This window comes from Wyeomyia smithii, chromosome 2 (assembly GCF_029784165.1).
Source record: "Wyeomyia smithii strain HCP4-BCI-WySm-NY-G18 chromosome 2, ASM2978416v1, whole genome shotgun sequence".
In the NCBI taxonomy this organism is placed as follows: Eukaryota; Metazoa; Arthropoda; class Insecta; order Diptera; family Culicidae; genus Wyeomyia; species Wyeomyia smithii.
In genome coordinates this window covers 157750454-157767690 of record NC_073695.1, presented here as the reverse complement: position 1 = coordinate 157767690, position 17237 = coordinate 157750454, and the positions used below count along the sequence as shown (strand labels likewise).

At 36.7% G+C, this 17237-nt stretch overlaps 1 protein-coding gene across 5 annotated transcripts in view; it reads right to left on the bottom strand.

The window, feature by feature from the left end:
- Positions 1–17237, bottom strand: part of LOC129721827 (RNA-directed DNA polymerase from mobile element jockey) — a 159182-nt gene that overhangs the window by 66309 nt on the left and 75636 nt on the right. For all 5 annotated transcript variants that reach the window (XM_055674864.1, XM_055674867.1, XM_055674868.1 and 2 more), the window contains exons 2-5: positions 12773–12958; positions 7082–7310; positions 6469–6668; positions 6347–6419 (exon numbers count right to left, since the gene is read on the bottom strand). In XM_055674864.1, coding sequence (XP_055530839.1) covers positions 6347–6419; positions 6469–6668; positions 7082–7310; positions 12773–12912 — 642 coding nt within the window. In that variant the 5' untranslated portion in view covers positions 12913–12958. The remainder of the gene's footprint in view (positions 1–6346; positions 6420–6468; positions 6669–7081; positions 7311–12772; positions 12959–17237) is intronic.

Below are 17237 nucleotides of genomic sequence, written 5' to 3'. Positions count from 1 at the left end.
CTTCGTACAATAACCGGACAATGGTGGGGAGCCCATCCAGGAGACCTTATAAGGCTTTACCAAACAACGATATTGTCTGTTATTGAATACGGGTGTTTCTGCTTCCGCTCCGCAGCAAACACACATTTGATCAAACTGGAGCGAATACAATATCGTTGTTTGCGTATCGCCTTAGGTTGCATGCAGTCGACCCATACGATGAGTTTGGAGGTTTTAGCTGGAGTACTACCATTGAAAAACCGCTTCTGGAGCCTGTCTTCTCGTATTCTAATCAAATGTGAGGTCTTGAACCGTCCCGTGATTGAAAATTTTGAAAGGTTAATCGAACTTAATTCTCAAACCCGTTTTATGACATTGTATTTCAATCACATGTCCCAAAATATTAACCCTTCTTCGAATATTCCAAATCGTGTCGACTTATCAAATACTTCTGATTCTACTGTGTTTTTCGATACATCCATGATAGAAGAAACTCGTGGAATCCCGGATCATTTACGCGTGCAGCAGATCCCTAAAATTTTTTCCAATAAATATCGAAACATCAACTGCGACAATATGTACTACACTGACGGATCACTTCTTGATGGGTCCACTGGCTTCGATATCTTCAATAACAATTTAACCGTCTCCCATAAGCTCGATAATCCTGCTTCTGTTTACGTCGCAGAATAAGCTGCAATTCAGTACACCCTAGGGATTATCGAAAAAATGCCCACGGACCATTATTTCATCTTTACGGACAGTCTCAGTTCCATTGAGGCTCTCCGATCGATGAAAGATGTTAAGCACTCTCCGTATTTCCTGGGGAAAATACGGGAACATCTGAGTGCTTTATCCGAAAAATCTACTCAGATTACCTTAGCGTGGGTCCCTTCTCACTGCTCGATACCGGGTAATGAGAAAGCGGACTCTTTGGCTAAGGTGGGCGCAACAAACGGTGATATTTATGAAAGACCAATTGCCTAAAATGAATTTTTCGCACTTGTACGTCAGAATACGATCATCAGTTGGCAAAATGCTTGGACCAGAGGGGAATTGGGAAGGTGGTTACATTCCATAATCCCCAAAGTATCGACGAACCCGTGGTTCAAGGGGTTGGATGTAGGTCGGGATTTCATTTGCGTGATGTCCCGGCTTATGTCCAATCACTATAGATTTGACGCGCTCCTCCGTCGTGTTGGGCTCGGGGAAAGTGGTATCTGTGCCTGTGGTGAAGGTTATCACGACATAGAGCATGTGGTTTGGTCATGCCCTGTACACCGTGACGCCAGGTCTAAATTAATAGCTTCCCTGCAGGCCGAGGGTAGACAGCCGGCTGTTCCTGTTCGTGATGTCTTGGTGAGCCGTGACCTATCCTACATGTCCCTTATATACGTTTTCCTGAAATCCATCCACGCCCCAGTCTAGTCCCGTTCCCCTCCGTCTACACCCAACAAAACGACAAGAACACGTTTGAACCTTAAGCACAAAACCAGCAACCAGACCCCGCACAACAGAACCAGGACCCAAGGACTACGAGCCTCTGTCCCAACTCACGACATCGTGGCTCAGCAGAACGAATCCATACATGCCATTCGACGATTATCAGACGACCATTGAACAACAAAACACTGATTGGAAATCCCATGCTAGTTTTAAGTTAGACTTAATTTCAGCTCGTAGTCGGCAGCGAGGATAAAAAATTTGCTTTAGTTTTTAAGTCATCAGATATAATTGGCGCCGTTAAACATTAAATTGTATTTGTGCCGTGCAAATAAATGTTATGTGAAGAAAAAAAAAATCCAAAAAGGTATGTTAACTTTTTTGTTCTAGAGTATTGATGTTGTGTTTAACACTTGCCACTCCAGAGCCGAAAAAATAGAAATTCTTTTACCTGCCATTCCAAAAGATCTGAACCGAATTTGATCGAACCTTTTTCAAAAGTTATAGTAACTTAAGTTTTCGACTGGAATTGATGTATTATTGAGGGGTTTATATTTCGGCTTGCAGTCTAATGACAAAAAGATCACAAATTTATAAAAGTTTATGGGACAATAGGGGACATTTCGAAACTCTCCGTTGTTCCGGATTTATCGAGGGGAACCGTGGGGTAAGTACCCTTCCAGAGACGCAGGCTAGATTAAAACTGTAGCGAAACCTTGCTTGCGACATATCAAACTTAAAGTTTTTGCAAAGAACTCAATTAACGATCGATATCATGTCTGAGGAAATCGAGTGAGATTGGGAGAGCGTTACACACACATACACACACACACATGTGCGTATGTGAGTGTGTGTAACGCTATCCCAATCTCACTCGATTTTCTCGGAGATGACTGGACCGATTTTCATGAAATTAATTGCAAATGAAAGGTCTAGTTGCCCCATAAGACCCTATTGAATTTTATTGTAATCGGATTTTTAGTTTAAAGGTTATGTATCAAAATGTAAAAATCACGAAACATCATTATCTCATAAACTATACAACCGATTTGAACGGGCTATCTAAAAACCCTTAACTTTTGAATTTCATAAAAATTGAACTTGTTGTTCAAAAGTTATTTAAAGAAACGTGTCCTGGAGACTGTTTATTTTCACTCATGTTTCTCAGAGATAACCGGACCAATTTCCACAAAATCAGTGTCATAATGAAGATCTAGTTGTCCCATAAGACCCTATTGATTTTTTTACAATCGGACTATTACTTTGCCTGTTTTGTTCAAAAATGTGAAATCCAACTATGAAAAGAAACATATTCCGAAGACTACTTAAACTCACTCACTCATTTTTCTCAGAAATGTTTAAACCGATTTCCACAAAATTAGTGTCAAATGAAAGGTCTAGCTGCCTCATAACACCGTATTGAATTTCGCTGTAATCGGACTGTAACTTTGTCTATAATGTATCAAAATGTGTAAATCACGAAAATACATTATCTCAGAAACTACACAACCGATTTGAACAATATTGGTATCACGAGCTAGTTAAAGGTTATATAATGAATTTTATAATGATTAGACACATGGTTCAAAAGTTGTGAAAAGAAACATGTTCCGATGACTTTTCAAATTCACTGGTTTTCCCAAAGATGGCTGAACTAAATTCAACAATCTTAGTGGTAAGTGAAAAGTTTCGCTACCATATACTGCCGCTCCAAGCATAGTTGTCCCAGCGTACATAAGGTTTGTGTAGAACATGGGACTACTATGATTGGAACGGCAGTACAGGTTCCCATTTTATTTGTTTATAATCCGACTTTTATTCCAACCGTTATGTATTAAACTATAAAAAAACGAAAGTCCATTATCTAAAAGATAACACGGCTTATTTGAACATAACTAGCGTCATACGAACGGGTTGTTTTTCAAACTTACAAGTAACAAACGTCATAGAAATTTGGTATGTGGTTCAAAAGTTATGAAAAGAAACGAAATTTAGAGACAATTCAAACCTTTAGCTGCTTTGATCAAAACATGGGGCCTCAACAATATATAAATTTGGCATTGTGCTATTTTTACGTTCCCGGTATTGCTCGTGAATGAAGTGTAGGAAATTCAGAGTCATTTCTTTCATTGCGCTATTTCTTTAGCACAAATATTTTACTCTTAATTGATTTGTTTTATTTTTATTTATTTTCAATTATTTTTGATATTTTTGATATTTTTCATTCCTCACATTTTTTTTTTTTATATTTTTGTTTCTTTTATATCTTTTTGTTTTTTTTTTTTTTTTTTCCTAGAAAGGTATAGTAATCACTGGCAAAACAGAAGGTTTAAAAGTGGTCCAGAGAGTTGAGCATTTTCTGTATGTGTGTGCAACTTTTCAATCTCACTTGATTTTCTCAGAGATGGCTGGACCTATTTTGACTAAATTATTCTCAAATCAAAGGTCTGCCTCATAAAATCCTATTAAATTTTATTGTAATCGGATTTTTAGTTTTCATGTTATTAATCAAAATGTGAAAATCACGAAACTTCATTATCTCAGAAACTACACAACCAATTTGAACAATATTGATATCAGATGAATGGACTAGTTAAAATTAACTGATGAATTATAATGATTGAACACGTGGTTCAAAAGTTGCGAGGAGAATGTCAGATTTGAAATAGAAGAAAAATCCTACTATAAATCTAAAATGATATTTATTCAAAGGATATATGTATAATCGAGTCCAACCTAAATATGACTACAGTGGCGTTGCGATTATACCACGATCGCGCCATATATTTGAAACATGTTTACTTCATGTTATTTGCATGTGTTAATGCATGTTCATATGTGTTTGAATGTTATGTTTCAAATCTTCGGTATAGTTTCACTGTTGGTTAACAAAAATTTGTTATTTAGAGTGAGGAATAAATCCAGCAAATATTATCAAGGTGTATTTTTTCCGGAAAATGATGCGTTCGTCTAAATCTATTCCAACAAATAATAAGTTCGAATGAGAAAGGCTGGGTCTCACCGCTAGGTGGATTAATTTGGTTTTTTCATTTCAACTATCGTACAAATGCTTCAATGAGCTAGTATGTTTTTCTAACAACCAAAGACTGGTCGGATACTTGATCTATTTCCAATGAGTAATTTCAAATGGAATCACATGATTTTTCGTCAAGGATTCCATCGGAATATATATAGTTTCGTGAACTGTCAGTGGTCACGCACACGCCAAACGCATGTTACTAAAACTGTCTTCTTTCATAGCAAACTATGGACCTGAGGTACACCAATGTTTGTTTTTTTTTAGCAACTACAAGTTACCATTGATTGCGTTTAGTCCTCTACACACCTCCTCTCGCCTGATACGGACCCATTAAAGCGTGAGGAAATCAGAGTGAACTAAGTTTTAACTTTCTTAGGCACACGTGTTATTATTCGCACATGGCTAAATGTTCTGATCCAGTTGCATCGCTCTACCTACTTCTACCTACCTACACGCATATAAATAGGGGGTTGCTCAGTTATGCTCTTCAACAGGTTGTATGTAGCAACCGAAATACGTATCTGCAGACGGTATTCGATTAAAGGGTATTCGATTTTTTGTAGTAGAATTAATTAATGTTATAAAAAAAGAACAAGATAAATTCCAACATCGACGTAAAAAAAACGTTTAAATTTCGTAATTCGCGTAGAACACTTAGTTTTCTTTAGATTTTTCACCATTTCTGCTGAATACTTTAAAAAAAATGAATAAACAGCAGAGTTATGTTCACCTACGAACTGAGCTGAACATCAAGGAAAAATGTAAAACGAACGATCCTCAGACATTCTAAATAAGCGATTTCAAAATGAAATGCCAATAAAAAAAAACTGCGACAAAAACGACTATTCCGAAAAACCTGCGTTGAATCCGAAATGCGCATAATAAACGCGTTAATTTCTAAATCTGCGTAAAAAGACCTTAGTGTATTTCCCGTTAAAAACCTTATACACATTCAAGGCTTACACCACACATTTCAGGTTCAAAACCAGGAACAAGGGAACGCGGGGGACAGGCTTATCATATGTGAGGTTATACCGGAGTATCACAGAGTGATTCGAACTGCCCAATAATGATTAGGAGACGTCAGTACCCAGTTACTCTAGGCTTTGCCATGACTATTATAAAATACGGAGGCAAACTTTTGCACGAGTGAATGATTTCTGGAGTAGTTCAGTATAGTAGGCAACTATTTTGCAAATTTTTATGTTTTTCTCAATCACATTTGTTTATGTTTGTTTTGTAAGTTTTACTTGAAATGTAACATCATACAATTGAAAAATTGAACTCTTATTTAAATTATACAGCTTAAACGAAAATTAATAAATCATTAGAATTTTTTTCGAAAATGGTTAAATAATGGAAAAAAATGTTCTGTGCAGTGGTTTCGTATGGGAGGCAAGATCGTCTTCAAATAAACGATCAATCCAAGCATTTTCATGATACACTGAAAGAAGGTTGTTTCTCACAGTTAAGGTTAACATTTGAGTTTCAAATTAGCGTTGATCATCTGCATCGAATTGTCGAATTGTCATAGTTGAATCTTGATTCCAAACTAGATTTTTTGAAGAAGCATCATCATTTCAAAATAAATACCAGTATTTGTAGTGAGTCCAAGTTTAAGTCCAACTTGCATTTTAAAAGTGGCTAGCCACTACGGGTCAACTAGTTATGATAATAATACAAGAAATATTACCCCGCATAATAAATAAGAACATTTTGAGAAAAGATCGATAATTCATTTGAAACACAAGTTGCATCAATACTTATTATAAGAATGCACTGATGCTATTATGCTGATTTATATGAAATGGAAGTTTAAATGTAATATTGTCGAGGAAAAAAATCTTTCTCCCCACGGGAATTTACTAAGTACTGCGTGATTACCTGAAAATTTTTTTCTATAGCCAATGCTTCACTCTTCATTATTAATCGCTTAGCTAATCCTTGACCTCGGAATCTAAAAAAAAAAATATAAAGTAGCAATACAATAAATATTTTTAACTTACTTTGAATCCACAGATAGTATCCTTATTTCAAATATTCTATCAACCTCAAATTGGCTGAAGAGGTTAACTCGAAGATTCTGTTCATAGAGGAGCTTGAATATCTTTTTAAATTTAGTATCCTCTGTGTCATTTAACTTCTCCATAGAATGTTTTATATCATCATATCCGCGAAGAATACCATTTAATGCAACTCCTGCAATCTGAAATTACATCTTACAAATATTTGTGCTAGCTTAAAATACAGAGAACAGACTAACTAGTGACGGATGACTAGAAAACTAGGTTAGTCTCAAATGTGTAACGGGAATCGTCCCAGCAAAATCTTTGGCGTATAAACATTTTGCTGAAGGAAACCATGTGCCTCTAAACAACTTTATTGGAAAATAGTTTGATAAATTGTTGTTCTGTTGATTTTATTACGCGATTTTGTAATAGTGAACAAAATTTAACTTTTGTATAGGTTTTGAAGGATACATTGCGATACATGCTAACTCCATGATATGTTATTGGAAAAATATTTGTAGAGGGTTTCAACTTTTTTATAAGCGGTCCGTTATATTTTCAAGCATTTCGGTCAAATTAAGTAGTCCGTTCTCTGTTCTAGTTGATATACTTCTCCATGTTGAGAGATCGCCATGACACTAGTGTTATCTTTCAGTGTAGATAAACTATGCTGCTCAAGAAGTAAATGGCCCTGGCCTGGACGGGTCAAATTCACAGCTTTATTCAAGGGCTCATCAGCAAAGAAATTTTGGCGCAAGTGATCAATTACATCATTATAGTGCTTCTCAGTTATCGTTTCTAAATGGATGTTGTCGAGTTTACTGTCCAGCATGATTTTTCTACGAACAATAAAATGTTTGGAAATTAATTTTTTTTGGTAGGTACTAAGACATTTTTTTTGAATACGTATTTCTAATTACTTAGTAGAGATTATACCTGTCGGGTTCGGGTTTGGGAAATAAAAAATTCGGGTTCAGGTCGGGTTTGTGTTTGGAAACCCGAACCCCATTTAAAAATTTATAAAATCTCGGGTTCGGGTTTCATAGAAATGAAATTTTCGAATTCGGGTCGGGTTTGGCTTTGAAAAACATCAAACCCGACCATCTTTGTTACTAATGTCCGTTTTGAATCACTGAATCTGTTATTTATATACAACACATTGCATACAATCTCACACCCCCCCCCCCTCCCGCATAAGATCCCACAGATGGTCTCGAGGTACGATGCTGGCCTAACAAGCCAATCGTCGTAGGTTCGAGTCTCGGCTCGGGAGAGACTGTTAGTGTCAGTAGGATCATAGTGCTAGCCCCACAATTGTCCTGTACACTAAACAGTCGGCTGCGAAGTCTGTGTATAAGTAAAACAGTAGGTCGAGTTCCGAATCGGAATGTAGCACCAAGAAAAAAAAAATAAAAATGATGAATGGAAAATAAATATCAAAAATAATCAGAATTCAAAAAACTGGTTGCCAAATTTGATTAAAATAAAATTTGTTCCATGTAAAATATATGTTTTTACCAAAGTTCTTATAAAAATTTGATTATTATTATTGAATTGAAAAAGAATTACCGGAGTAACTATATTTTCCGATACATTGCAACCTACCTATCATTGGCGTGTCAAAACTTTTTCAAGATCATTTTGAGTTTGTTTTTAGAATGCTTCTGTGGCTGGTACGATCACTTGAATTTAACAGAACACAGAATAAAAAAACAAGAAAGCTTTTCTTCCAGGTTACATTCAAAAAACCTTCTCAAATTTTCTTACAGAAATCATTGGCATGTCAAAACTTATTCAAGATCATTTTGAGCTTGTTTCTAGAATGCTTCTGTGGCTGGTACTTGAACCGATTATGGTAAAAACGAAAAAGAAGTTTTTAAATTGGGGTTATGAAAAAACTTGTACTTTACAGAAAACAGAATAACAAAATACAAAAACTTTTCTTCCAGATTACATTTAAAAAATATTATTAAATTTGAATATTTTTAGGTTATATATATATTTTTGATTTTAACAGGAATTTTAAATCATATTGTAGATAGTGAAGACCTGTATAAATGCATTCGTTTGCAACATATTTCAAATTAAAAAAAAAAATTATTAAATAGGCGCGTTTTATTCATTCCTGAATCTCCAGCAAAACAACAAGGTATAGGTTCATAGAAATTTAAGTCTTTAACAGCAGGAAGATTGGATAAATGTTTCAAAAGTTGTCTCCGTTAATGTGAACGTAATCCGTATGGTTTAGATTTTGATAATAGTACTTTAACAGCAATTGAAAAAGTTTTAATATTTTTCGGAAAACGAATTTCAACAGATTAATATAATCTCGATACTCGTGAAGTCATTTGATGGATCATTATTTTATTTTTGTGTAAAGTTGAAAAAATTAAAAAAAAATCCATTTAATTGAAGTTAAGGACTGTTATTAGTCAATTAAAAGTACTTCATCTTAAGACCGTTGAGGTTCTGGTGTTCATTGCGAAACTTAGAGGTTTTGAAAAACAATAAAATATTCGAATAAAACCACTGGTTGGGCAGAAACTCCTACCTCAACTGTCGATTGTGAATCACCCGCTCAGATCCAAGCAACATTGCACGCACTTTACTGCAGTACGATGCGGCACTCGAAAATGCGGCAACTATAAAATCCACATCAGTTGCAGAACCAGTATTAGTTAGTAGTTAGCCGAGAATTATATACCAGTGTTAGTCTTAGTTTGTCGAGAATTTGTGGTGAAAAAATGGGCCTTTTACAGATGGTGGTAAAAAAAATAACTATGACAATTGAGTAGGATCAGGCTTTTCCCTACTCCAATAATTATTTCGGCCCCGTTATGCTCTCTGCGATTGGGCCTTTATCTTATTACATTTAATTAGAATAAAAAAAAAAAAATTGAGTAGGATAAATTTTCCAGGAAAGGTTATTGTGAGCTTACTTGCAAAAAAAATCCACGCCCTGGCGAGTGGCCATCCGGCAGTTAAGTTCTTTCTTCGTTTTATTTATCAATCCTCCTCAGTGTTCGCAAAAAAATTGTTGGAGTAGATCTCACGCTTCAAATTTGCTAACAAATCCTCGATGGGACGCAACTTTGTGACATTGGGCGGGTTCGCCAACTTGGGTACCAAATCGATATTCAGCGGCTTAATTTCCTCCAACTATCGCTTTGACATCCCCTTCTCGTTGTTTGTCAGCCACCCCGCATAAACAAATACCATACACGAATTGTTTCCCGTATAGTATCTTAACCATTTATAAAACAGTCACATAACCATTTACATACCATATCAGCTTCAGTTTTGACCATCTAGTTCATAGTAAACTGAGAAATAACCATTTGGTGAACTAGGCGTTAGGTATGGTTACCATTCAAAAACAACGATTTTCCCCAACATATTTTTTCGATATTATACACGATATGGTAAACTAATAATCCAAAATTTTGTACTAAAACTATTCTTCAAATAGTATAAATATGTTATTTTGCAGTAGTTTCCAGTTGTTCAGGTATCATTTCATGAAAGGTATATTTATATTGATTTATATTCTGATAATCGTTCGTGGAATAGTCGTGATATTGTTTTGAATATAAAGATTGTTAGTGGCGATTTCTTTATTTTTTGCAAAATCATGTTTTTGTTTTTCAGCTGCAGATATCATCACTTGCCAGCCATCTTGCACATTTATTTTTATGACTGGTCATATTTTTATTCTTCCAGGCTGCGAGGGGCGCTGTTTTGCATTTGTCGTCGTGCAATGTGGACTTCAACATCGTTCTGCTCGGAGATACTGGATAGAAAAACCTAAATTAATCCACCTAGCGGTCAGACCCCGCCTTTCTCATTCAAACTTATTATTTGTAAAAATAGATTTACATGAACGCTTCAATCCAATAAATGTGTATTCACTTTTTTGGTTCTAAAATAATGATGTTGTAATAGAAGTATAAAATATGAAATTTAACGTAATGTAAATGCTCAAGAAATAGCGAAATAAAAGAAATGACTCTTAATTTCGAACAATTCAATCACGAGCGATACCGGGAACATTCAAATGGTACGACACCACATTTAAATTATATTGTGGCCACATATATTGATCAAAGCAGGTATGGTTTATAATAGCCTTTGAATTTCTTTTCTTTCCATAAGTTTTGAACCACATATCAAATCGTTATGAAGTTTGTTATTTGTGAGTTTGAGAGGTGACTCGTTCGTATGAAACTAGTTATATTCAAAAAGGTCGTGTAATCTCTGAGACAATAGAATTGCGTTGTTTTATTAACAATTTAATACATAACGGTTGCTTAGTTCGATTATAATCAAATGAAATGGGAACGTATAGGGCAGCCAAACTTTGAAACCACGTGTTCAATCATAATTCATCAGGGTGTTAACCCTTAACTAGCCTGTTCATCTGATATCAATATTGTTCAAATCGGTTGTGCACTTTCTGAGATAATGAAGTTTCATGATTTTCACAATTCGGTACATTACAGACGAAGTTACAGTTCGATTGCAGTAAAATTCAATAGGGTGTGAGTCAGCTAGACCTTTCATTTGACACTGATTTCGTGGAAATCGTTTCAGCCATCTCTGAGAAAAGTGAGTGAGTTTAAGTAGTCTTCGGAATATGTTTCTTTTCATAGCTGGATTTCACATTTTTAAACATAACAGACAAAGTAATAGTCCGATTGCAAAAAAAACAATAGGGTCTTATGGGGTAACTAGACCTTTCATATGACACTGATTCTGTGGAAATCGGTCCAGCCATCTCTGAGAAACATGAGTGAAATTAAACAGTCTTCAGAAGACGTTACTTTTCAAAACTTTTGAATCACATGTTCAATCTATATAAAATTCAAAAGTCAAGGGTTTCTAAGATAGCCCGTTCATTTGATACCAATATTGTTGAAATCGGTTGTGTAGTTTCTGAGATATTGATGTTTCGTGATTTTTACATTTTTAAACATAACCTCTAAAATAAAAATCCAATTACAATGAAATTTAATAGGGTCTTATGGGGCAACTAGAACTTTCATTTGCATATAATTTCATTGAAATCGGTCCAGCCATCTCTGAGAAAAGTGAGTGAAAATAAAAATCTGCACATACACACACACACACACACACACACACACACACACACACACACACACACATACACATACATACATACAGAAAATGCTCAGCTCGTCAAACTGAGTCGAGTGATATTTGCCATTCGGCCCTTTGGAGCACTTTCATATCTTCGGTTTTGCAAGTGATTGCTATACCTTTCTAGGAGAAAGGCAAAAATTTAAAAAAATTAATAATTAGGAGTAAAATATTCGTGCTGAAGAAATAGCGAAATAAAATAAATGACTTTGAATTTCGTACATTTCAATCACGAGCAATACCGGGAACGTACGAATAGCACAATACCTAGTTTAAATTTTGTTGAGGCCGTATGTTTTGATCAGAGCAGTTACAGTTTTAAATAGTCTTTGAATTTCGTTTCTTTTCATAATTTTTGAACCACATATCAAATTGCTATGAAATTTCTTACTTGTGAGTTTAAGAGACAATGACACTAGATATGTTCAAATAAGTCGTGTGATCTTGGAGATAATAGACTTTCGTTGTTTTTATAATATAATACGTAACGGTTGGAATAATTATACGATTGTAGTCAAATAAAATGGGAACCTATAGGAAAGCCAAACTTTTCATTGAACACTAAGATTGTTGAATTTAGTCCAGCCATTTTTGGGAAAACGAGTGAATTTGAAAAGTCACCGGAACATGTTTCTTTTCACAATTTTTGAACCACGTGTTTAATCACTATAAAATTCATCAATTAACCTTTAACTAGCCCGTTCATCTGATACCAATGTTGTTCGAATCGGTTGTGTACTTTCGGAAATAATGAAGTTTCGTGATTTTCATATTTTGATACATTACAGACAAAGTAACAGATCGATTACATTGAAATTCAATAGGGTGTTATGAGGCAGCTAGACCTTTCATTTGACACTAATTTCGTGGAAATCGGTTCAGCCATCTCTGAGAAAAGTGAGTGAGTTTAAGTAGTCTCCGGAATATGTTTCTTTCCAAAGCTGGATTTTACATTTTTAAACATAACAGGCAAAGTAATAGTCCGATTGCACAAAAAATCGATAGGACAAACAGTGCTCACTATCCTATTTGGGGATACTGAATATAAATAGTTTAAGTCATTCAGTTTAGTACAGTAATAACTGATGAAAGACATTATCACGAACAGTTACCATACTTCATTGAGTACAGTTAAAATCCTTACCGCTTCAGCAATGGTTTTTGATTATGCGGGACAGCAGCACCTTCTTGGGGAACTTGGTGTTTGGAATAAAATCCACCCCTTTGTGAGGGATGTAAAAGCCAGTCGTTGCCATCCAGGGTGAGACAGGTCTCGTCGTCCATCACCACCACCACGTCGTGATTTGCCGGGAAAATTGCCGGCCGCTTCCTGACATAACAAGTAAGCCATAATGACAAGTAAGCCAAGAATTCTTATTGTTGTCAATGCGTTCATGAGCAATTTATCATTAGAGAAGGGTATTAGCAAACAATGAGAAACGCTCGCAGTTTTTATCAGGACGAAGTTAACATCATGGTGAATGGTGAACATGGTAGCTTGTGTACCACTAGTGTCAACATTAAAACGCTTTTTTTGTGTGAAATCAAGTGCTTTAGGTGATCTAGTGCTAGTGATCCGACGGCCAAATTGGAAACCTAAACGGATAAGTAGAAGTGTATTTGCATGCTTTCGATTTATTCGTTTTTTATTTATTGATTTAATTTGTGTCAGCGCCGATCATCGCATCTAAAACACATAGACGCTACGGCTGCTGGTTGAAACATTCATTGTTATATTTTTGCATTGTTCGTTGCCTTCAGCCTTTGCCGGTTGCAGGGTTGATATTTGTTGACACTCTTGAGTGAAAGTGAAAAAAAGCATCCATAAACGTTATTTTTTTACAATCCTTTCAGAGTTCTCCCTTCCCGCTTTTTGCATGGAAGTGAACTGTCAAAACACCTCATTATATTTCATGCGATGAAAGCAAGACAACAAAATCAGTTTATCAGTTAACGAAGATTGTCAAGGCATCGGTCAGTGCCAGTGAAAAAATGTTTCGGTGAGGTTCATTTTAGTTGAGTGGTCTGTTTGTTTTTCTTTTTCGCTTTGAAGTGAAGATCATTTGGTTGGATTTGTCGTCAAATTTTGTTCCGTAACCGTGAACGATGCGCGCGATCTATTTTATCTGAGTATAACAGCACGTTACTAGGACGAAAATCTAGTGTATCTGAAAGAGTGCTGCGATCATTGGAAGTTAAAATTGAAAATGATTGGCTATAATTTTCGAAGAATTTTGCTGGGGAAAATGACCTTTATCAGCACTGGCTGCTGGACGAGTCTGGCCGGCAGTTGTTTGTTTGTTTGCTATGGACCGTGCAAAGTGTGGTAATGTAGTTCGTATTAGCGACGATCCCGTAGTATGCGTGGGTAAGTGCAATTGTTGATTTCATCGAGTTTGTACACCGCTCACGAAAATAGCAGCAAAAGTCGTTAACGATAATGAAAATATTGTTTTCAAATGTGCTTCATGTTTATCGGCCCAAGAAGACGGCGGGAAAGATGATGCTATGAGTAGTGAGCTGACGGAGATCAAGAGTGTATTGTCATTTTTGTCTCAGTCGCCCACAGATACTCAAAGCGGAATCGAAACCCAGATAAACAGCGCGATTGCTAACGGTATCGATAATATTATAAAATCGATCAGCAACTCTCTTTGTGAGAGTATGGCAAGCATTGAAACCAATGTGGCTAAAGAGCTGGATGATTTTAAAATAAATGTAATTGGTAACAATGATCAGGATTAACATGCTGCAATGAGCAGAAAGAAGTCTAGAACTGAGAGAACGATCCACTCTGAGTCGGACTCTATTCCCAACAAGAAAAAAAATAATTTCAATTAAGCGGGACGAACCAATTGAAGACGTAGTTAAGCAGAATGATGAGGTTTTTGTTTCTGGAAATGCTTTGACATACGCGAACGTTTTAGCGGGGTCAGCTGGGAATGCAAATAAATTGGAGCGAGTGGAAAACCGTAAGACTCGGCCGGTCATTGTGATTAAACCAGTCGAGTCTTCTCAATCTAGTGAAGATATTAGAATTTTTTTGAAAAATAATTTAGATCCGAAAATACACAAAATTAGAAACTTTAGAAACGGGAAAGCAGGTTTTAATTGCTGAGTGTGCAACAGGGGATTACATTGAAGTTGTGAAAAATGACATTGAAAGCAATTTAGGTGGAAAATATAATGCTGTTATTCCTACAAACGCTAAGCCTAAGTTGAAAATTGTGGGAATGAGTGATCAATATTCCCCCTAAGTCTTTATTGACTTGTTAAGGGGTAATATCTACCAAAAAAAAATTTTTTTGGTCATTTTTTTATTGGCTTAAATCATGCTAAAACTACCCTAGAATCAAAATCTACATCGCTCAAATACTGATCTTAACTCAAAATTCGTTTAAATCAATTTTCTACCGAACAACTTTTGTGCTCCAAAATCACAGTTTTCGCTCATTTTGGCGATGCTCGTTTTTTTTATTTTCGAGGTTTTGTAAACTAGTAGATGTTACTTATGACCGATATCGTGTTTCAAATTTGAAGTACAGAGGTCACTGCATCAAGTTTTGATCGTTACAGCGTCTCTAAAGCACGTGTTTAGTCACAATTTCCATCTGTTTAGTAGATCAGCCGTTCTCGTTATGTACGTTCTTTGTTTGAGTTTTTTGATACTTTTTTAATGTGAGTTATCCTCAAAAGTACTTAAATATGAGTGACAAGTTTGAGTTTTGCGTGGGATCGGACGCCAACCGCGTCAAAGTCACTGAGCGTCGCATGTCTGATACCGCGAAAGAGGGTAGGCGCAGCTTTAAATCAGATAAAGAAGGAAGAAGAGAAATATAAAGTCAAGGAAGGACAACTTTACGGCACAGTGATAGCTGACTAAAGGTTAAAAAATTATTGGGGGCTTTATTATTGCGATTCTTAAGATTTATAGCATTTTGAATCTTTAAACGCGTTTCTCCAAAACCATGTTTTAAAAATCGGCGAGCAGTAGGTAGAACTGAAAAAAGTAGGAGGGTGGTATTCAAGACACGACCGCATGACGTTGACTACCGTATTCTTAAAAAAAAATATTCCATTGAAGCAAATAGTAGAGGGAATTGCAACGCTTCTTTTACAAAACTTCTGTAACAAAATTTCGAGGCTCCAAAAGGTACCAGTTTCCGATTATTCTCGTCCAGATTTCCAGCCATTTTAGTATTTTGCAGTAGCCATTTACTACTAACAACCACCAGCATAACGGGTGAAACCGGCACGAGATGACCGGTACTATTTTGTCTTTCCTCCTTTCAGCTGCTAACATCCTGGCGCTGTCGTGAAATTAACATCAACATGAACATGCATTTTTGCAAGTTTTTTTTCCGCTAGCAACAGCAATTGTAAAACATAAAATTCAACTAACCGCTTCTATTATAAAACTGCGAGGCACCAAAAGGTGCCAGTTGCCGATTTCTTGTTTACTGGTTTCCGTCCAGAATTCCAGCCATTTTAGTACTTTGCAGTAGCCACCAGCATCACGGGTCAAACCGGCACGAGATGACCGGCACTATTTTGTTTTTCCTCCTTTTAGCTGCTAACACCGAGCGTCCGTATGTACCCGGTACGGTTTAATAATGAAACTGATGGGGTGAAATGTTCGAACGATACGTTTTATACCAAGGCTTCGTCAGATAATTAGAAAAAGGGAGGGGCTACATAGATGATGGAATGGTAGAGACAAATGTTTCTTGAAAGCTGCGCCGGCCGCTGTCATAATATTAACACCAACACAAACATGCATTTTTGCAAGGTTTTTTCCGCTAGCAGCAGCATTTGGTAAAACAGAAAATTCAATTTGCCGCTTCTGTAACAAAATTTAGAGGCACCAAAAGGTGCCAGTTGCCGATTACATTGTTGTTTTCTGGTTAATCTACTAAAAGCCACCAGCATAACGGGTGAAACCGGCACGAGATGACCGGTACTATTTTGTCTTTCCTCCTTTCAGCTGCTAACACCTAGCGCTGTCGTGAAATTAACATCAACATAAACATGCATTTTCATTCTGTGCCGAACACGCATCAGTACTGGACGTGTTTGGTGATCGGTCCGATAGAGTATAAAACAAAAGACGTGTGAACAAGTGTTGGCATTGTTTGCCTGGTCGAGTGAAATAAATCCGGGTTCAAGGTCGTTCCTTTGTGCAACTGTTTCGCATCGTGACTGCCAGCTGGTGCGTAAGCCGATTTGGCTGCTGGCTGGATTGTGCTACAGCAGTGGACGAGACACAAACGAGGAAAAAGAAGAAGCCATCAGTGTCAGCGAGTCGTATCGCTGTGTGGAGTGATCTCACACCTGGCTCGCTGCTGGTGGCTGTTTGGTGCTGCTGTATTGGTGCTGCTGGCTGTAACGGCTGCTACTTCGAACGATCGGACAACCAACCTTACTGGAAGGGAGAAATAAAAAGGTACGTGTTCTTGTCAGCGCTAGTGCGCTAAACATAGCGCGATGGATGTAGATCCCTCGCCTCCCGCGCCACCATCCCCGAACCCCTCTGACCCTGACCCTTCTGTTACCCCCTCCCCTGTTCATTCTTCAGTCCCCCCTCGCCCCAGGCTTTACCCAGACGGAGC